At 45.1% G+C, this 22,884-nt stretch overlaps 1 protein-coding gene across 1 annotated transcript; it reads left to right on the forward strand.

Annotated features, from left to right (window-relative positions):
- Nucleotides 1–9,487: 9,487 nt before the first annotated feature.
- On the forward strand, nt 9,488–19,031 carry ACTB (actin beta). The gene is made up of 6 exons (XM_056536440.1): nt 9,488–9,644; nt 10,228–10,356; nt 15,915–16,154; nt 16,537–16,975; nt 17,049–17,230; nt 18,473–19,031. The coding sequence occupies exons 2-6, from the start codon at nt 10,234–10,236 to the stop codon at nt 18,614–18,616; spliced, it is 1,128 nt and encodes a 375-aa protein (XP_056392415.1). The 5' UTR covers nt 9,488–9,644; nt 10,228–10,233; the 3' UTR covers nt 18,617–19,031.
- The last annotated feature ends 3,853 nt before the right edge of the window (nt 19,032–22,884 follow it).

Below are 22,884 nucleotides of genomic sequence, written 5' to 3' on the forward strand. Positions count from 1 at the left end.
AACAAGGACAGAGCATGTAGGACCCCTTAATAATGATAATGGGGAGGTTGTCACGGGCGATCAAGAGAAGGCGGAGCTACTGAATGGGTTCTTTAGTTCTGTATATACTATGGAAGAAGGAGCTGACATTGGACAGGTCAGTGCTGGTAACACATCATGTAATGTACTGAACTGGCTTAATGTAGAGATGGTACAAGGTAAGTTAAGTAAAGTAAATGTAAGCAAATCTCCAGGGCCAGATGGACTACACCCAAGAGTTCTTAGAGAGGTAAGTTCAGTAATATCTGTACCCTTGTTCATGATATTTAGAGATTCTCTGGTGTCTGGTATTGTGCCAAGGGACTGGCGCAAGGCTAATGTGGTGCCAATCTTCAAGAAGGGCTCTAGGTCTTCGCCAGGCAATTATAGACCGGTAAGTCTAACGTGCATTGTGGGTAAATTGTTTGAAGGACTTATAAGGGATTACATACAGGAATACATAGGGGATAATAGTATTATAAGTGATAGCCAGCATGGGTTTACTAAGGATAGAAGTTGTCAAACCAATCTAATTTGCTTTTATGAAGAGGTGAGTAGAAGCCTTGACAGAGGAATGGCTGTGGATATAGTGTTTCTGGATTTTGCCAAAGCGTTTGATACTGTCCCTCACAGACATCTGACAGGTAAGTTAAGGTCCTTGGGCTTGGAAACTTTAGTTTGCAACTGGATTGAACACTGGCTCATGGATCGTACCCAGAGAGTGGTGGTCAATGATTCGTACTCTGATTGGTCCCCGGTTATTAGTGGTGTACCCCAAGGTTCAGTACTGGGACCGCTGTTGTTTAATTTATTTATCAATGATATAGTGGATGGTATTAACAGCTCTGTTTCTATCTTTGCAGATGACACCAAGCTTTGTAGCACGGTACAGTCTATAGAGGATGTGCATAAGTTACAAGATGACTTGGATAGACTAAGTGTCTGGGCATCCACTTGGCAAATGAGGTTCAATGTAGATAAATGTAAAGTCATGCATCTGGGTACTAATAACCTGCATGCGTCGTATGTCTTAGGGGGGATTAAACTGGCAGAGTCACTGGTAGAGAAGGATCTGGGTGTACTTGTAGATCACAGACTACAGAATAGCATGCAATGTCAGGCTGCTGCTTCCAAGGCCGGCAGGATATTGTCATGTATAAAAAGAGGCATGGACTCAAGGGACAGGGACATAATATTCCCCCTTTATAAAGCATTGGTACGGCCTCACCTGGAATATGCTGTTCAGTTTTGGTCGCCTGTTCATAAAAGGGACACTGCAGAGTTGGAAAGGGTGCAGAGACGCGCGACTAAACTAATATGGGGCATGGAACATCTTAGCTATGAGGAGCGATTAAAGGAGTTACAATTGTTTAGTCTTGAGAAGAGACGTTTAAGGGGGGATATGATAAACGTATATAAGTATATAAATGGCCCATACAAAAAATATGGAGAAAAACTGTTCCAGGTTAAACCCCCCCAAAGGACGAGTGGGCACTCCCTCCGTCTGGAGAAGAAAAGGTTTAGTCTAAAGGGGCGACACGCCTTCTTTACCGTGAGGACTGTGAATTTATGGAACGGTCTACCTCAGGAACTGGTCACAGCAGGAACAATTAACAGCTTTAAAACAGGGTTAGATACATTCCTGGAACAAAATAACATTAATGCTTATGCAGAATTATAAAACTACATCCCTTTCCCTTATCCCCTTACACCCTTCACTTCAATTCCCTGGTTGGACTTGATGGACGTATGTCTTTTTTCAACCATACTAACTATGTAACCCCTAATGTAATATGCAGAGCGGAGCAGTCAGAGAGCGTGCTGGCATATAATCAACCCCTACTGTAATGTGCAGAGCAGTCAGGGAGCGTGCTGGTATATAACGTACCCCTTACTGTAATGTGCGGAGCAGTCAGAGAGCGTGCTGGCATATAATAAACCCCTTACAGTAATGTGCAGAGCAGTCAGAGAGCGTGCTGGCATATAATTAACCCCTACTGTAATGTGCAGAGCAGTCAGAGAGCGTGCTGGCATATAATTAACCCCTACTGTAATGTGCAGAGCGGAGCAGTCAGAGCGTGTTGGCAAATAATTAACCCCTACTGTAATGTGCAGAGCAGTCAGAGTGTGCCGACATATAATTAACCCCTTATTGTAATGTGCAGAGCAGTCAGAGAGCGTGCTGGCATATACGTAACCCCTACTGTAATGTGCAGAGCAGAGCAGTCAGAGCGTGCCGACATATAATTAACCCCTTACTGTAATGTGCAGAGCAGAGCAGTCAGAGAGTGTGCTGGCATAAAATTACCCCTACTGTAATGTGCAGAGCGAAGCAGTCAGCCAGCGTGCCAACATATAATTAACCCCTTATTGTAATGTGCAGAGCAGTCAGAGAGCGTGCTGGCATATAAGTAACCCCTACTGTAATGTGCAGAGCGGAGCAGTCAGAGCGTGCCGACATATAATTAACCCCTTACTGTAATGTGCAGAGCAGAGCAGTCAGAGCGTGCTGGCATATAATTACCCCTATTGTAATGTGCAGAGCAGTCAGAGCGTGCTGGCATATCATTACCCCTACTGTAATGTGCAGAGCAGAGCAGTCAGAGAGCGTGCCAACATGTAATTAACCCCTTACTGTAATGTGCAGAGCGGAGCAGAGTATGAATAATATGCGTGCATGTACGGTACTACCAGCTTCCACGCAGCACCAATACTGCAAGCGCATGCACTGCATGAACACTACCAGCACAACATTGTAGCGTGGCCTGAGCTGGCCCATATGTAAATCGCATAGCCCTAGCTGGCCATATCCAGCCCAGGGCCCTGTCATATAACAAAACATTGTAGCGTGGCCTGAGCTGGCCCATGTAAATGGCATAGCCCTAGCTGGCCATATTCAGCCCCAGGCCCAATCATATAACAAAACATTATAGCGTGGCCGAGCTGGCGACTACCCCATAAAAAATGCTGCGTTTATGTAGCGTGGCCCGAGTCGGCAGTTACCTACTTGCTAAATACCGCTCTATGTAGCGCGGCACGAGCAGGCACATCCATCAAAACCTGTGTAGCGTGGCCCGAGCCGGCCGCAGTATGGGCCAGGCTGAACAGGGGGACCCCTCCGTTCTGATTTACCTCCAGAGCAAGGGAAGATCAGGATTCGCTACCCCCGCTCAGTCCGACCACTTACCCGCTCCCTCGCCGACCACGTCTACGACTTCCGAGTCAGCTGATCGGAAGCACGTGATGAACCCGCGGCGTCAGGCACAGGTACTGCCGCGGGTTCTTATAGAGAATCCCCGCCCCTCCCACAAATACAGGCTAATTTATTAGCCTTCACAGATATCAGCTTGTACATCAGCCTGGTCCTGTTCCAGTGTCAGGCCATTCTTAGTGGGCATGACTACCACAGCTTCTCAGTGTCAGGTACTGCCTCACGTGGTCGCTAGTTGGCAGATGCAACCCTTTCTGTCTCTCAAGATAGAGTCAAGTTCAGGGGAAGGGAATGCTTGATATGGCTAGTATGTGGTATAGGTTATGATAATCATGAATAATGTTATTCATCCTACTCATTGATTTTTTTCCCTCTATACGCAGGCCCCTGTACACGATTAATGGCAAACCTCAAACTGCTTTGTTAAGTTAATGTTGATTATATGCAACGTTTGCAGCCTCAAGCACGAGTGAAGTCCCGAGTACAAGTTTTAAGCCTGTTAAGGCTGTACTTGTGCGAGGTGGTGTGAGTTTTTTCACACACTCGGCACCTGTGGGCAGGGCACATAGGAATGTGCTTTGGGCGTGAGTATATAACGCCCCCTGCGCCATCCAGGCGGGGCGTACATGACGTTTGCGGAACCCTCCCTTATTCTTGGGTTTCTTATTCTTTATTAATTTATTATTCTTATTCATCTACTCTTATTCATTTATTATAGGGAATGCCCTCTATAGGCGTGCCTTGTACGCGGTTAATGGCAATCCTCAAACCGCTTTGTTAAGTTTATGTTTATTTTAATGAGCTATCAGCTATCGTAACGTGAAGCACAATATAACAACTATAGTAACATTTAATGCACGATATATCAACTATAGTATAGAAGCGCAGTATCCATTACAGAAACGTAGCACACTATGTCAGCTCTGGTAACAACAAAGCATGGTATGACAGCTATGGTAACATTAAAGCACGGTATATCAGCTAAAGTACATAAAGCACACTATAACAGCTCTAGTAATATCAATGCACATTATATGAGCTATAGTAAGGTTTAGCCCAGTATATCAGCTATAGTAATGAAAGCCCCAAGTAACATTAAAATACAGTATATCAGCTATAGTAACCATTAATACACAGTATATCAGCTATAGTAATGTAAAGCATAGTATCAGCTATATTAACATGAAGCACAGTATCTCAGCTATAGTAACACAAGGACAGCATATCAGCTAAAGTAACAATGCCAGCTCTGTTAATGTATGCCATAGGAACTTGTGTAGCATAAATGTCATGGTATCGTGTGTATAGAGTAAAAGCTCTAGAAAGGTATGTTTAATGTTATGCATAACTTACTTACAGTATATTGGTATACTGGTGTGAACGCTATGGGGTAAAATGACTCCCGTTCAATGCAGTGGTATGCCTGGATAGGTAATATATATATATATATATATATATATATATATATATATATACATATACATAGGGCATACCTCCCAACCGTCCCGGATCTGTTTTTGCTGTGATGTCCCGCCGTCCCGGAACGGTACCCACATGTCTCGCATTTAACTGTATATGCCTCTTATGAGGCATCTAAAGTTACTGCAGCGCTTGCTGGGAAGATTGACAGGGTGAAGAGCCATTGGCTCCTCATCCTGTCAATCACTCTTGGTCCCGCTGGCTACATTTAGCCAGCAGACACAATAGGTCAAGCTGAGCTCTTCCCCTGCACTCCGGCAGTTTCAATGCGCGTGTGACATCATCAGATGCCGACGTCAGAAGAGAAGACCCACGGGAGGTAAGTATACATGCGGCCTACTGTGGGGGACACTGCCAGCGGCCTAATGTGGGGCACACTGCCGACGACCTAATGTGGGGGACACTGCCGGATGCCTACTGTGGGGGACACTGCCAGCAGCCTACTGTGGGGAACACTGCCGGCGGCCTACTGTGGGGGACACTGCCGGCTGCCTAATGTGGGGGACACTGCCGGCCGCCTAATGTGGGGGAACACTGCCAGCGGCCTACTGTGGGGGACACTGCCGGCCGCCTAATGTGGGGGACACTGCCGGCGGCCTAATTTGGGGGACACTGCTGACGGCCTAATGTGGGGGACACTGCCGGCAGCCTACTGTGGGGAACATTGCCGGCGGCTTACTGTGGGGGGACACTGCTGGCGGCCTACTGTGGGGGACACTGCTGCAGGTGGCCTACTGTGGGGGACACTGCCGGTGGCCTACTGTGGGGGGAAACTGCAGGCGGCCTACTGTGGGGGACAGAAGGAAGAGGAAAACATAAGAGAAGGAAGACAGAAGAGAAGACCAGCAGGAGGTAAGTATACATACTAGAGTGTGGGGCGCTTGCGAGGGACACTGCCGGCCACCTACTGTGGGGGACACTGCTGGCCACCTAATGTGGGGTACACTGCCGGCTACCTAATGAGGGGGACACTGCCGGCCGCCTAATGTGGGGGACACTGCCAGCGGCCTAATGTGGGGGACACTGCCGACGGCCTAATGTGGGGGACACTGCTGGATGCCTACTGTGGGGGACACTACCGGCAGCCTACTGTGGGGAACATTGCCGGCGGCCTACTGTGGGGGACACTGCCAGTGGCCTACTGTGGGGGGAAACTGCAGGCGGCCTACTGTGGGGGACAGAAGGAAGAGGAAAACATAAGAGAAGGAAGACAGAAGAGAAGACCAGCGGGAGGTAAGTATACATACTAGCGTGTGGGGCGCTTGTGAGGGACACTGCCGGCCACCTACTGTGGGGGACATTGCCGGCCACCTACTGTGGGGTACACTGCCGGCAACCTAATGAGAGGGACACTGCCAGCCGCCTAATGTGGAGGACACTGACGGCCGCCTAATGTGGGGGACACTGCCGGCCACCTAATGTGGGGGACACTGCCGGCGGCCTACTGTGGGGGACACTGCCAGGGGCCCAATGTGGGGGACACTGCCGGGGGCCCAATGTGGGGGACACTGCCGGCGGCCTACTGTGGGGGACACTGCCGGCGGCCTACTGTGGGGGACATTGCCGGTGACCTACTATGAGGGGACATCTGCTGTCTACCTAATGTGGGGGAGATCTGCTGCCTACCTAATGTGGGGGACATCTGCTGCTATCCACATTATAGGTATTGGAAAAGTGCACAGTATAAATAGTTTTTCCCACCATGTTTTCCAGAGAAGAGTCATAACCGGAAGTAATCATCATGGCGTCTGAGCTGAAGAAGAAAAAGGAAAGTGACAGACTCCAATCAGAGAATACGTCACCTGATAACTGTAAGGTAATCTCTTATACGGTCTGTAGTGGTGATGATGGGGGTTGTTGTCAGTCACCTAGTATAACTGTATGTAATCTCTTATATGATCTGTAGTATAATGATGGGGGTTGTTGCTCAGCCTACTTTACCGAGACTTGGGCCCTGCTGTCTGCCACGTTATACCAGAGGACCGCAGGGAGAGAACAGCAGCTGAACATCCAGCAGTGAGGAAGACAGCAGGACTGCGTGAGATGCAGAGGCACCTGGTACAGTCACTGCAGCTCCGGCACGTGGCGAGAGATTTAAGCGCACGCCGTGCGTCAGGCCATCTTAGTCCCATTGTAAGCCCCATGCCGGAACCGCAGCAGGCGAACACCCGGGCTGGCATGCACGTTGAATCCTGCACCATGGCAGTGGTGACGTCATCGGCCCAGCCGTGGCCCGGAAGCAGAGCCTGAGGGAGCCCCTGACAACGTATGGTGTGGCCCGGAAGTGCAGCTGGCAGGAGTATGCGCTTGCATCACCCGCAGGACCTGGCCAGTTTGCTCACCCCCAAGCTGCAAGACTCTCTCCTGTTACCTTCCTTCAGGCATGCTGTACCCACAGAGGACCATGAGCCCACATATGTAATGGGGACGACGGGCATGTGAATATACTTTGTATACTCTGTTCAATGCTATGCCATTGATCAGTGTTATCGGCGCTCCATTACTCCAGCCTGCTGATCGGATGGCTGGAAGCCAAATAAGAGACCTCCCGCCGTCCTCTCAAGTGATCACGATGCCGCAATTTCATTGCAGATTAGTTTTCTCCCATTTTTGAAGCTGCAATCAACTTTGATCGTGGTGTCTAAAGGGTTAATCCCAGAAATCAGCCCGATCAGCGATGTCAGGCATTAGCTGTGGGTCCTGGTTGCTGACAGCAACAGGGACCCACCGGGTATTAGGCGCGCTCGGCTCCTTAGCGGGCTTCATACAGCATGAGCCGGCAATGGACGTAAATATACGATTTTGAATTTGACAGTGTCCATTTAACCCCTACAGGACCCATGACGTACCGGTATGTCATGAGTCCGCTCCCGTTCTATAAGTCCCTTCCCCGCCACAGTCCCTTACCTTGCCTCCTGGTATCCGATCGCCGAATGACTGCTCAGTGCCTGAGATCCAGGCATGAGCAGTCAAGCAACAGAATCATCAATCAGTGGTTTCCTATGAGAAACCACTGATCAATGTAAAAGATCAGTGTGTGCAGTGTTATAGCCCCTTATGGGAGCTATAACATTGCAAAAAAAAAAGTGAATAAAGATCATTTAACCCCTTCCCAAATAAAAGTTTGAATCACCCCCTTTTCCCATAAAAAAAAAATAAACAGTGTAAATAAAAATAAACATATGTCGTATCGCCGTGTGTGGAAATGGCCAAATTATAAAAATATATCTTTAATTAAACCGCATGGTGATTGGCGTACGCGCAAAAAAAATTCAAAAGTCCAAAATAGTGTATTTTTGGTCACTTTTTATATCATGAAAAAATCAATAAGTCCTATGAATACAAAAATGGCACCGCTAAAAACTTCAGATCACAACGCAAAAAATGAGCCCTCATACCGCCCCATACGTGGATAAATAAAAAAGTTGTAGGGGTCAGAAGATGACAATTTTAAACGTATGAATTTTCCTGCATGTAGTTATGATTTTTTCCAGAAGTACGACAAAATCAAACCTATATAAGTAGGGTACCATTTTATTCATATGGACCTACAGAATAAAGAGAAGGTATCATTTTTACCGAAAAATGTACTGTGTAGAAACAAAGGCCTTAAAAGTTACAAAATGGCGGGTTTTCAATTTTGTCTCACAATTATTTTTTTTTCCGTTTTGCCATAGATTTTTGGGTAAAATGACTGATGGTGGTGGCGCAAAAAATAAGCCATCATATGGATTTCCAGGTGCAAAAATTGAAAGCGTTATGATTTTTTAAAGGTAAGGAGGAAAAAACGAAAATGCAAAAATGGAAAACCCCCGGGTCCTTAAGGGGTTAATGTTACTTTCTGCTGGTATATGCTAATTTAACAAGACTCATTAGCATGGTCAGCAGAGCAGACCAGCAGAAAATGTCCGGTAGGTAGTTACTGGATGACTATGTTAAGGCAATTAAAATGAATGGGGCCCATTTTAGCATGCCACAATATAAATTGACATCCCTTTCTTAGCGGTACGCTGTTGGATACCTGTAAGGCCCTGCATCCAATTTGTGGGATATTCGTTCTAAATCTTCAGTGTCAATGGCAATCAGTATTGTTCTCAGTTATGCTACTGTAAAAAGAAACCCATTAGCAGCAGCAGCAGCAGTAGGGTGATCGCTTAGTGTGCAAGACATTGCTGCCTAGGGCATGACTTGAGAGAGAGCTGTCGCTAGGCAACACTGATGCTCTCTGTCTGCTGCAAGGATCTTCTTGATAGAAACGTCCATGAGATCCTCACAAAAGACGTTTCAAACCATTGATCGTGAGTCTGCGGATTGAAAAAACGTAAATCGGCTGGAAGTAATGACTCATGGAAGTCATGCCATAATTGTACTCATGTACCAATCAGAGCGACACCTGATAATTTCAGGAAAAGCAGTCTACACTGTGTGCATTGTGCCCTGCTCCTGACAGGAGGCCGAATGACATATGTTTTTATGTGTTTTTTAAGTAACTATCATCCCTCAGAAACTAGAATCACAAAGAAGAGCATCCAATCTCCAATATATGTGTACAGTGAGCCTTTCATAACCCCTTCACGTTACGTTTCAATAACCGTTCCGGGTACAGAAACACGAAGGTGAACAGATATTTATTGTGACAGAACATGTATGCCAGGGTGGGGCACAAAGGCTAGAACTACTCCACATAGTATGCATTATCTATTCTGCGCTGCGATACTTCCACCTTAGTGCACAATTTTGCATCAATAAAGTTTTTTTTTCCTCCATATCCCTCCGCCGCCTGCAATTCGCAGAGCCAATCACCAAACCGGGCCCTAGAACTTTCCTTATATGGCATGGCCAGTGGGGAGCGTGCAGTATAAAACCGGTGCCGAGCCCATTTTCGGTCAGTGACCGACCGCATACTATCAAGCTCTAGACAGGAACGCATCACAAGGTAACTGCCGCGATTGAGTGTGAGGGTTTTCTTTTTTTTCAGGTTTAGTGAGGAACGTGCTGTGTTTTTCGTGTATAGGCTGATTTCATTTATTCAGGCGCTGTTTTCTCAATCTTTTCTATGGTACGTCTATTTCCCCCGGGTTGCGGGTTTCCCTTGATTGGTTAAGTACATAACTATGCGGACGATATGAAATATACATGCATTCATAGAAGCTACGCTGTATGAGGCTATGGGTTTTTGTCTTGGGCTATGACACTCTGTTGGAGGTCACTTCCCGTGAATTGGTTAGTATGGTGGTCCTCTCGTTGTCCGACTATTGATGACGGTCGGGAGAAGGGAGGGCGAAGCTGTCCGCCACTGCCTGTGGGAGCGGCTTGTATGGCTGCGCGATCCGTGGTTAATTGATATGGCGCGTTCCCGCCCACTGCTGCTAATCTCTTGTTACCTTATTTGGTCATTTTTGCAGCCTTGCAGGACTTCCCTTTGTTATGTCAGACGGTAGTACAAACCCTTACGCCCTCTACAGGCTGGTCACGGCAGAAGTCCCCTTTATTTAACGTTCATTCACGTCTTCCTTTAGATAACCATGGAAGACGATATTGCTGCACTTGTTATCGACAATGGCTCTGGAATGTGCAAAGCTGGCTTTGCTGGAGATGATGCTCCCCGTGCTGTCTTCCCTTCCATCGTGGGTCGCCCCAGACATCAGGTATGTATATTAATTTACCACCATATTCTTACTGTTGTGACTTGGCAGAAGTGCCCAAAACAAAATACTGCTTGTGGTTTATTCTTACTATATTTCAAGATTATTGCTGGTGAACTAAGTGGTGTGTAACTCAGCAGGTAGTGATCCCTCAACATACAATAGTTTTAACATACAATGTTTTCTGGACCATTGTAACTTGAAACCAGACTCCAACATACAATGCTATGGAATCTGCAAAATGTGTCAATGGCTGGAAGAACCGACCAATCAGAATGGATATTTCATTGGTAAAACCCCTGTATTACTGAAGTGCATGCACTGACTGGCTGTCTGGTAGCGCCCCCTACAGTACAGGGAGGTATTACATGTTCTGTACTCTTTGCCTGTGTCAGTTAGCTGCTCCTTTGGATAACAGGTGAGGGTGGCTCCATGTTACTTTTTTTCTTTAAGGACATTGTGTTCTGTACAGGACCTTGAAGAAGCTCCTGTCCTCTACATAGACCAGTGCTTCCCAACCAGGGTGCCTCCAGCTGTTGCAAAACTACAACTCCCAGCATGCCCGGACAGCCTAAGGCTGTCCGGGCATGCTGGAAGTTTCGGTTTTGCAACAGCTGGAGGCACCCTGGTTGGGAAACACTGAAACAGACAGTGATTTACAGCTCTCAGCAGATCTCTATTACTTTTACATGTAAGGATTTGCTTTAGCTATATTAATCTACTTATTTATCTTTAATCCTCACTTTTTTTTCCTATTTGGATGACATTTTGGTGGCTTCAGAACAAATTACAGCTTTCCATAGAGTTCTGGTCTCAACATACAATGGTTGTCACAGAACTGATTAATATTGTAACTTGAGGGGCTCAGGACAGCTTTTTTTGTGTTTACACCTTGCAGCAGGCAGTTCACCTTTACTGCAGCCTTTGCTTAATGGCAAACTGCATTTATAGTAGCCTTAAATTATTTTGCAGATCTTTACTTAAAGGGGTAGTCCAGTGGTGAAAAACTTATCCCCTATCCTAAGGATTGGGGATAAGTTTGAGATCGCGGGGGTCCCACCTCTGGGGGGGCCCCCTGCGATCTCTCTGTACGGGGGCCAGGCTCTCCGGCCAGATAGCGGGTGTCGACCCCCCGCACGAAGCGTGGCCAACACGCCCCATTAATACATCTCTATGGCAGAGCCGGAGATTGCCGAAGGCAGCGCTTCGGCTCTGCCATAGAGTTGTATTGAGGGGGCGTGTCGGCCGCAGCTTCGTGCGGAGGTCGACACGTCCCCTTCCCGCGGGCTGTCAGGGCTCCGTACAGGAGATTGCAGGGGGCCCCAGCGGTCGGACCCCCCCACGATCTGCAACTTATCCCCTATCCTTAGGATAGGGGATAAGTTGTTCACCTTAAAGGAGTAGTCCAGTGGTGACCCAGTGGTTAAGGGTGAGACTAATGAAATACAACACACCACAGTTCTAAGCTTGTTTATGCTCCAAGGCTGCATTTTGGAATGGCTGTCATGATTTGTCAGTAAACTTTTCAAAGTGGGTTATGCTCTTGTTAGTTACCACAGGCTGAACAATTATTTTGTATTTTGGTTACTGTTAACCACTGCCTTTATGCCATGGGGTAGCTTATCAAAACTTGTGTAGAGGAAGTTGCAGTTTCCCATATCAACCAATTGTACTGCTGCTTTAATTTTTAGAAGCCCATTTTAAAAAATTTCCCCCTAGTGACAGTGAAACTGCAAATGGTTATCAGCAAGGTGTATGGGCTTACAAAAGTTAATAAAGGCTTTTTATAACATGACAGGTTTCCATTAGGTGTACAAAGGTCACTGGCAGCTCCCTGAGATAGGAATGCAAAACTGATTGTGCGTGCACACACAAAAAATGAGGAACCTATAGCCTCTAATGAATAGTATCTTCTACGAGGCACCTTGGCCATCTTGTTTGGTAACTTCACAATCAGATAAACTGCTGTAAACCTTAACTGAGGTCCAGAGTCTGCTAGTTGCATCTCATAAATCTGCAATAAAACACTAATCAGTGGCTGCAGTATTAAACCACTAACCTCTACCCCATAGTAGTAAACAATTTGGCTTGCTCCTTAACACAAATCAGTTTGGAGAGCCGCCTATTGCATTGTTAAATATGCAGATTTGCCAATGTACACCACTATTGCTGTGTAAAGTCAGACATTGTGAATTTCGCTTTGCGATAAAATGAACAAATAGTGAACCCCCCCCCCCCATTTCATACAGCCATTCATGATATGAAATGAGGGAAATGACTATATGGCTCATGAGGGGTGGGGGATAATTGTCTATATGGGTAGCCTGCTTTGAGGGATAGCTGTATGAAATTCATATAGCCCATTCCCCCTCCCTTATATAGCAATTTTCCCTCATAGTCATCTCCCCCCCCCCCCCCCCCCCCACTTTTTTAAAGGGTGTGTTGGTCCACTGATCATCACACTGGCTTTTGTTTGCACATCATGGGTTTATAAATTGTGCATCTTCATTTATAGACTTGCTTGAGAGTTGGGGGCCAGGTACCAGTGATACAGGGGTTGGCCTTCTTAGGGTGAGTACCCAAGTTACCTAACAGCTAGGGGAGAGTAGTAGGGCTAGATACTGGGGCCCACACTCCATACTCCCGAAGGGGCATAGGGCTAGATTGCACTATACACTCTACTGGCCATTGCCAGCTGCTCTACCTACAAGAAATATCTAAGTAATTATCTACACTGCTCAAAAAAAATGGAACACTTAAACCCAATGTAACTCATTGGCTGATGTGTTGGTCTCTTTTTGAATGCTGGTGGTGCTTTCACTCTAGTGGTAGCATGAGACAGTCTACAACCCACACAAGTGGCTCAGGTAGTGCAGCTCATCCAGGATGGCACATTAATGCAAGCTGTGGCAAAAAGGTTTTCTGTGTCTGTCAGCGTAGTGTCCACAGCATGGAGGCTCTACCAGGAGACGGGCCAGTGTATCAGATGTGGAGGCTGTAAGGCTGGGTTCACACCACGTTTTGTTAAATACGGCTCCCATATACGGTTAGGAGGAGGCGGGGCTTAATCGCGGCGCCCGCACTCAGCCGTATTCAGGAACCGTATTTAATGTGTGTCTGAGCCGACCGGAGTGAACCGCAGCCTCCGGTCGACCACGTTTTTGCATGCGGTTGGGAAACCGCATACGGCCGAAAACTAAGCCGACCGGAGGCTGCGGTTCACTCCGGTCGGCTCATAGACATACATTAAATACGGCTGCCGCGATTAAGCCCCGCCCCTCCCCCCCCCAACCGTCTACGGGAGCCGTAGTTAACAAAATGTGGTGTGAACCCAGCCTAAGAGGGCAACAATCCAGCAGAAGGACCGCTACCTCCGCCTTTGGGGAAGGAGGAGCACTGGCAGAGCCCTGCAAAACTACCTCCAGCAGGCCACAAATGTGCATGTGTCCACTCAAACGGTCATAAACACTCTGAGGGCCCAGCGTCAACAGGTGGGGGTTGTGCTTACAGCCAAACAGGACGTTTGGCTTTTTCCAGAGAACACCAAGATTTGGCATATTCGCCACTGGCGCCCTGTGATCTTCACAGATGAAATCAGGTTCTCACTGCTTACATGTGACAGTCTAGAGATGCTGTGTAGAATGTTCTGCTGCCTGCAACATCCTCCAGCATGACCAGTTTGGCAGGTCAGTAATGGTGTGGGGTGGCATTTCTTTGGGGGGGCTGCACAGCCCTCCATGTACTTGCCAGAGGTAGCCTGACTGCCATTAGGTACTGAGATGAGATCCTCAGACCCCTTGTGAGACCTTATGTGGGTGCAGTTGGCCCTGGGTTCCTCCTAATGTGGCTGGAGTGTCAGCAGTTCCTGCAAGAGGAAGGCATGGATGCTATGGACTGGCCATCCCATTCCCCAGGCCTAAATCCGATTGAGCACATCTGGGACATGTCTCGCTCCGTCCAGGAGTTGGCAGATGCTTTTAGTCCAGGTCTGGGAGGACATCCCTCATGAAGCCATTCGCCACCTCATCCGGAGCATGCCCAGGCCTTGTAGGGAGGTCATACGGGCATGTGGAGGCCACACACTACTGAGCCTCATTTTGACTTGTTTTAAGGACATTACATCAAAGTTGGATCAGCCTGTAGTGTGGTTTTCCACTTGATTTTGAGTGATTCCATATCCAGACCTCTATGTTGATAAATTTTGATTTCCATTGACTTGTGTGATTTTGTTAACTATGAAGACTAAAGTGTTTTTTTTTACGATTTTAATTCATTCAGATCTAGTAGGTGTTATCTTGGTGGTCCCTTTATTTTGAGCAGTGTATTTCACACCCTACTTTGCTGGTGCTGCTATACATTAAGTACTTTAATTTTATATGTAATTCCTCTTATGCACATTAAAAATGTGCTTTATTTTAATTGGTTTAGAATAAAACTTGGGATAGATAGGGCCAGTCCTCAAGGCTAGTGAGTGAAAAGTAGCAAAGATATCATAATTCGCTATCAATATGATATATAAAGTTTAATAAAAATTGTGGTAAATGTAAAACTACAAATGAGTTAATAAAAAAGAGCATATAAATGGGAATGAGCAGAACCTGAATCAAGGATAACGGAAATGGGTGGGGCATTATTGGCAAGGTAATTGCCGATGCTAATAACATCCAAAATCGTGAATATCTGCCAAACCGATTGGTCAATCCCTAATAGAGAGAATTATGAGATATAAAAAATTCTGTTTGCTACTTTTCACTCTCCTTGAAGACTGGCCCTATAATTTTATATACACGATTAGGTCTTTTGGGGATTTAGACCAATCCAGTTAGCCTCAGGTTTAGCTGAGTGCGCTACACATACACTTATATTTTTTTTATCAATTTTTTTTCAATTGCTTAGAATAAAACTTAGCCTTTTTATTGTATTTGATTAAGTCACATAGGGAAAGATCTATCAACCTGTCCAAATGAAGTTTCCAATAGCAACCAATCAGGTCACTCATTTTTCTGAGGCCTCAGCAAAATGAGCAATCTGGTTGCTATGTGCCTTTTTTTTTTTTTTTTTTCTCTTCTTTCTCCTCCTCGCTGCATGTGTTTTGACATCACACATTGTCCAACCTCTCCCAGCATGCTATGTAGCCAGAGAAAAACAGTAAAATTGCCTTTCAGGGTGTTGGTCCTATGTATGAAAATGGGACAAAGCGTCTCACAGGTAATAGAAGCATATTGCACAGTACTATAATTTGACATAATGGGCTCAGTCTGAAGTGCAAATGTAGCGTTGGCCAGATCAGCCATTCATATTTAATTCTTTTTTTAAACTGCCTCTGTAAAATGAAGGATCTGATTACTATGGGCAACTAGTCAAACTTTACTCTGCACAGGTTTTGATCATCCCCCAATGTGTTTAAGTCAATAGGAAGAGAATGTTTGCTCAAGTATATTTTCTGTGCTATAAAACTGCAGTTTACTTAAGCTTTTGCCTTTGTTTAGTTTTATTTTTTGCATCTCTAACTGGCTTAAATATTGATTTATAATGGCATACTATGCTAACTTTCTTTCAAGGGAGTCATGGTTGGAATGGGACAGAAAGATAGCTATGTAGGAGATGAAGCTCAGAGCAAGAGGGGTATATTGACCCTGAAGTATCCAATTGAGCATGGCATTGTCACAAACTGGGATGACATGGAGAAGATCTGGCACCACACATTCTACAATGAATTGAGAGTTGCCCCTGAAGAGCACCCTGTTCTACTAACTGAAGCACCTCTTAATCCCAAAGCAAACAGAGAGAAAATGACTCAGGTACCGGAGTATACATTTGAGTGATATAACAGTACTTAAAACTGCATATTAATAACTTAATTTGCTGTCCATACAGGGTTCTGTTGTCCCAAGTCTTCTCTTTGGATTGCATACAGGTTCCATTTGTAATGTCTTCTGCTTGTGCAACTAACAGTGTGTAGTATGACTGTTTGGAACTTTAACTCCTATGACTTGCACTGCCATAAACTGTTTTCCTCTAAAACCACATGCTGTGACATTTTTTATTTAATTTTTTTTTATGCTTTTAACACAGAATTTTTTTTTTTTTTTTTTTTTTTTTTTTTTAAGAATGCACTCTGCATGGTCTGCAGCATATTGACTGCATATATACTTTGCCTAACTTTTATTTTTATTTAAACAGATCATGTTTGAAACATTCAATACTCCTGCAATGTATGTTGCCATTCAAGCTGTTCTGTCCCTGTATGCTTCTGGACGTACTACTGGTATTGTGATGGACTCTGGTGATGGTGTCACTCACACTGTGCCAATATATGAAGGCTATGCACTGCCCCATGCCATCCTACGTCTTGACTTGGCTGGACGTGACCTGACAGACTACCTCATGAAAATTCTTACTGAGAGAGGTTATAGCTTTACTACCACTGCAGAAAGGGAAATTGTACGTGATATTAAAGAGAAGCTGTGTTATGTGGCTCTGGATTTTGAACAAGAAATGTCCACAGCTGCTTCTTCCTCATCCCTGGAAAAAAGCTATGAGTTGCCTGATGGGCAGGTTATAACTATTGGTAATGAGAGGTTCAGATGTCCAGAAGCCCTCTTCCAGCCTTCCTTCCTTGGTAAGAATATTAACCTAGCTTAACTGGTTTACTTCTCTGTGGTGTTCTGTTTCTTATTAGTCACTCATTTCAGGTATGGAGTCAAGTGGTATTCATGAAACAACATACAACTCCATTATGAAGTGTGATGTGGATATTCGTAAAGATCTTTATGCTAACACTGTACTGTCTGGAGGCACCACGATGTATCCAGGAATTGCTGACAGAATGCAGAAAGAAATCACTGCACTGGCTCCAAGCACCATGAAAATTAAGGTACGGCTTCTTAATTTCAGATATATAGCAGGTAACTAGGTCACTCTGCTAAAGCTACTGCTAGGGCTGCCCTCCAAAATTTTGGGACCCCTTACCCCATTTAAGGGTTGGGTGTTGCCCTCAAATACCCGCTGAGAAAGTAGGGAGAAAATATTAACTTACATATTACTGCCATACTGTTAATGACCAAAACCTTTATACTAGGACCAATAATACCATTATGCAAGGAGGAATATAATTGCCATAGAAATTACATCATGCTGTTACTGACCAAATCCCCTATACTGACCAGTACACAAGGGAGAATACCACTATACATGACTGCTACCATTACCCCCCCCCCCCATTAGTGCCTTAGTGCCCCCTGTAGGTAAGTAGCAAATTTCCCTTACAGTAGGTCAGTTATGCCCCAGTAGGTAACAGGTAGTGCCCCAGGCATGTAATGATCCCAGAAGATTGTTCTCCCAGGTAGGTCATGCCTCCCTTGTACTGATTTTTTTTTTTTTTTTTTAACTCTGGCAGCTGTGGGCATTAGTCCCTGGCCTCAGACTTCATGACCTGTCAGTCTCTGCCTCTGGATATGACTAATCTGGTCATATCAAGCAGTGACTAGGTGAGCCAGTTGAACCATTGCTGCTGTTAGTGTTTTTTTTTTAATTTTTAATTTTTTTTCATTTTTTTTTTTATGAATTAAAAGCCTTTTTGCACAATCCCTTATGTGCTGCAGGGAGAACTACTTTTGCTGTACAAAGTTTAAGCTTCTGACCAAGGCTCTAGAAACCTCCTTCCACCATGTATTTTGGACTTTGAATTGGTTGTGCTGCATTTCTACATTTTAGATGAGAGCAGACATGGGAGAAATCAGTGTTCCTCTTTCTTTCAAACCAGGGTGCCCCAGCTGCCCCAGACTACAACTCCCAGCATGCCCAGACAGCCAAAGGCATTGTGGGAGTTGTAGTTTTGCAACAGCTGGGGGCACCCTGGTTGGGAAACAATCCCCTTTCCCACTCAGAGAAACTTACTCTTATGGGTGGCCCCAGCAGAGGGCAGGGGAAGGCTTCTTGTTCCTGGCAGCTGTCAGAATGTGTTGGAACGGGAAGAAAAGCACAACTGCTCCGGGCAGTTGGGTCCCCTTAGTTTTAGATTCTGCCAGGCCCCTGATGGCAGCCCTGGCTACTGCTAGCAACTGTAGAACTGTTTAAAATAACAAAGGTTTTCAATTTTATTTTTTTTTCTTTGCAGATTATTGCACCACCTGAGCGCAAGTACTCTGTTTGGATTGGAGGATCCATTTTGGCCTCTCTGTCAACCTTTCAGCAAATGTGGATCAGCAAGCAAGAGTATGATGAGTCTGGGCCCTCAATTGTCCATCGCAAATGCTTCTAAACAAACTGACCCTTGTATTGAGTGTATTTGCGCAGAAAGATCATTGGCATGGCTTTTCTTTTTGTTGGTGCTTCGCTCAGGACTTTAAAAAAAAAAACAAAAAAAACTGGAATGAAGATGGCAGGAAAACTACCTACAGTACATCTAAGGACTGACACCCCATGTAATGCATTGTTCTGAAATTGTCATACTGGATACTTCTCATTTGGAGCTCTTAAAATGATTGTGTTGCTTATATGTGCAGCTATATACCAACATGTCTGTTCTGCCCTAAACAATGTAACTCCTTTTTAGGTTCATGAATGGGTTATGTTCATAACACTTAAAGTTTGTCAATCTTGGTAAGATATGAAGGGTCACCTGAGAAATTAAATGAAACTTAAATAAAAAAAGAAAATGGTTATTGTACTGTAAATGAGGTGTATTTCTCTTTGTTTTTTTTTTCCCCCCCTAAAATGTAGGGTGCAACCATGAGAAATTTTGTGGTGAAATGGAGATTTGCTATTCTGTAACTCAAGAGGGTTTACATTTCATGCTGTTAGAGTAAAACTGGAATGTTCCCTTCTATAGGTCAATACTAATAAAGCAATTTTATATACTACTCTTGTACTAAAAAGCACAACTCCTCACACTAGCCCTGATTGACTAAGTGAAGATTTCTTTGTGGGTTTTCCTGGTATTCTGTTTACCAGTGTTTCCCTATTTTGCGCTGAGGTGTCAGGTTTTCCAGAGCTGAACTCCACTTATGTGGAGACATTCAGAAAATTTGTCTGCCATGCCTTCTATCCCCAGCAGCCACACCCCTTTCAGGTTTTCTCTGTAAAATGGAGTTGGTCACAGTCAGGTGACATCAACACTATGTGTTGGGATCACATTAGTAAAAAAAAAACATTGTGCTTAAAATCACTACATTAATCTACTCTTCAGCATACTTGATCGTTAACATATTTTAATAGTGCAGACAACACACTCGGCAACAATTTTATATGTAAAATATAGGGATGCACTAAAAGGGAAATTTTGGGCCAACCCTGAAAATTTAGACTGTGCATGGCTGAAAACACAAGCCAAAAATCCACTGCAATATATTTGTAAAATGTTGTACTTAAGTGAAACTGGAACACATGCAGGGTGGCTATAGAAGGTACTGGCCAGGCATGGAGCCACAGCACTGCCACTCAGCATACATTGACTCCAGGACACACACTGGGGGTACACACTGTTATAGGCAACTACTCCATTTTTCCACATGTTTTGAGAAGTCGCCCCCCCCAATCTTTAAATATGCTTAAAATGTTCTCTTCTGACCCCTAAAACTTATTTTTCCATCCAGTGGGGTTGTATTGGGGCAAATATTTTTTTTTTCTCTTCTACATTAAACAAATCAGCAGTTCTGGACGTTATTAAGCTTTAAAACTTATGCCATGGACCGTGCAGTCTCTAACTATTTTCATAATTCCCAAATGTTAACAATGTTCATTTTTGTTTACTTTTATTTGAAAAAAGGGAGGGGGAGATTTAATTTTATGTAGGGGAAGGGGCTCTAAATTTCTATTTAAAGTTATTCACTATTTTTGTCCCTACAGGGTAATGTGTTCTGGTGTGCCTCCAGTTGTTGCAAAACTACAACTACCAGCATGCCCAGACCTCAAGGGATGTAGAGCATGCTGGGAGTTGTAGTTTTATAACAGCTGGAGACAAAGATGTAGTCCTGTGCTTGTAGACACTGATCAATTCTGTGCCATAGGAGTGGATGACACAATACCTTTGCACATTTCACATATACATTTATTTAACCTGTTGAGGATGGAGGGCATACATGGATGCCCTCCGCATTTCCAATCACCGCTGCTTGCCAGTGATCAGACCGCGATGACTGCTGAGATTTCGCCAATCGCCGGTCAATTCAGACCAGCAATTTGCTACGATCTGGGCCCATCGGGTCACCGGTGACCCGATCGCCCACAAAATAAGAACGATCGGAGCTGTCAGACAGCTCCGACCATCCTAAAGGATACGAGTGAGGTGCCAATGTTGCCACCCCTCCTTTCCCCTCCCATTGGTCAATCAAGCTGACAAGATGAGATTAGAGTTCATTTCCCCCACTCTGCCCACCAATCGAAGGTGGGGCAGGGGACACAGGTGGGGAGCATGGGCGGGCAGAGGCGGCATCCTGGACCATCGACAGCAGGAGTGCGGCATGAAGGCTGCAGTGAAGATCACGGTAAGGGATCTTCTCTGTGGCCTTCTAAAAGCTGCAAAACTACAACTCCCAGCATGCCCACACAGCCAAAGGCTGTCTGGGCATGCTGGGAGTTTTCAAACATCTGGAGGGCCACAGTTTGGAGACCACTGTGTAGTGGTCTCTAAACTAGTCCTCCAGATGTTGCAAAACTACAACTTTCAGCATGCACTGACTGGGCATGCTGGGAGTTGTAGTTTTGCAACATCTGAAGTTGCACAGTTTGGAGACCACTATAAGGTGGTCTCCAAACTGTAGCCCTCCAGATGTTGCAAAAGTACAACTCCTAGCGTGGCCAGTGTTTCCTAAACGGAGCCTCCAGCTTTTGTAAAACAACTCCCAGTGTTGCTGGACAGCCATTGACTGTTCTGGCAGGCTGGGAGTCTTGCAACAGCTGGAGGCACCATGTTTGGGAAACACTGCTGTAGGGTTTTGGTGGAGACATCATTGTAACTGGGTCCACCCCTATTGCAAATTTCTGATCCTCAAATGCGCATGGCGCGTTCTCACTTCAAAGCCCTGTAGTATTTCAAGGCAACAGTTTAGGGCCACATATGGGGTATTTCTGTACTTGGGAGAAAATTGCACTACAAATTTTGGGGGGATTTTTCTCCTGTTACCCCTTATGAAAAGGTAAAGGTGGGGGCTATACCAGCATGTTAGTGTAAAAAGAATTTCTTCTGAGTACGGAAATACCCCATATGTGGATGCAAAATGCTCTGCGGACGAACTACATGGCTCAGGAGTGAGAGCACCATGTACATTTGAGGCCTAAATTGGTGATTTGCACAGGGGTGGCCGATCGTTACAGCAGTTCTGACATGAGCGCAAAAAAACCCACGTGTGACAATCTACACCCCTCGCGGAACATAACAAGGGGTATAGTGAGCCATAATCCACAGGTCTTTGATACATTAACGTTTGACGTGAAAATGTAAACTTTTTTTTTCCCCTGAAATGCTGGTGTTACCCCAATTTTTTTCATTTTCACAAAGGGTAATAGGAAAAAGCCCCCAAAATTTGTAACCCCATTTCTTCTGAGTCTATAAATACCCCATATGTGGATGTAAAGTGCTCTGCTGGTGAACTACAATGCTCAGAAGAGAAGGGGCGCCATTGGGCTTTTTGAGAGAAAATTAGGCTGAAATTGAAGGCTGTGTGTGTTTACAAAGCCCCCATGTGCCAGAACAGTGGACCCCCTCCACATGTGACCGCATTTTGGAAACGTCACCCCTCACGGAATGTAATAAGGGGTGCAGTGAGCATTTATGCCCCACGGATGTCTGACAGATTTTTTTGAACAGTTGTCCGTAAAAATGAAAAATGTAATTTTTCATTTGCACAGCCCACTGTTCCAAAGATCTGTCAAATGCCAGTGGGGTGTAAATGTTCACTGCACCCCTTATTAAATTCTGTGAGGGGTGTAGTTTCCAAAATAGTATGCCATGTGTTTTTATTTTTTTTCACTGTTCTGGTATCATGGGGGCTTCCTAAATGCGACATGCCCTCAAAAACCATTTCAGCAAAATTTGCTCTCCAAAAGCCCAATGTTGCTCCTTCCCTTCTGAGCCCTCTAGTGCACCCACAGAGCACTTTACATCCACAGATGAGGTATTTCCTTACTCGAGAGAAATTGGGTTACAAATTTTGTGGGGCATTTTCTCCTATTACTCCTTGTGAAAATGAAAAGTTTGGGTTAACACCAGCATTTTAGTGTTAAAAATCAAATTTTTCATATTCATGTCCCACTTTAACTAAAGTTTGTCAATCACCTGTGGGGTGTTAAGGCTCACTGAACACTTTGTTACGTTCCTTGAGGGATGTAGTTACCAAAATAGTATGCCATGTGTTTTTTTTTTTGTGCTGTTCTGACACCATAGGGCAGTGATGGCGAACCTATGGCACGCCGAGCCCCCTCTGTGGGCACGCGGCCATAGTTCGCCATGGATGCCTTTCAGGGTCGTCTGTCTTGGAAGAATGTTTAAAAATTAATTTTTTACCCCTTCGCCCGGGCCGCTCTATCCCC

The sequence above is a fragment of the Hyla sarda genome, chromosome 8, assembly GCF_029499605.1.
Source record: "Hyla sarda isolate aHylSar1 chromosome 8, aHylSar1.hap1, whole genome shotgun sequence".
In the NCBI taxonomy this organism is placed as follows: Eukaryota; Metazoa; Chordata; class Amphibia; order Anura; family Hylidae; genus Hyla; species Hyla sarda.

Coding starts and splice junctions, on each gene's coding strand:
- ACTB (XM_056536440.1), top strand. CDS start 10,234: ATGGAAGACGATATTGCTGCACTTGTTATCGACAATGGCTCTGGAATG. Junction 16,976..17,048: donor CTTCCAGCCTTCCTTCCTTG/GTAAGAATATTA, acceptor CACTCATTTCAG/GTATGGAGTCAAGTGGTATT. Junction 17,231..18,472: donor CAAGCACCATGAAAATTAAG/GTACGGCTTCTT, acceptor TTTTCTTTGCAG/ATTATTGCACCACCTGAGCG.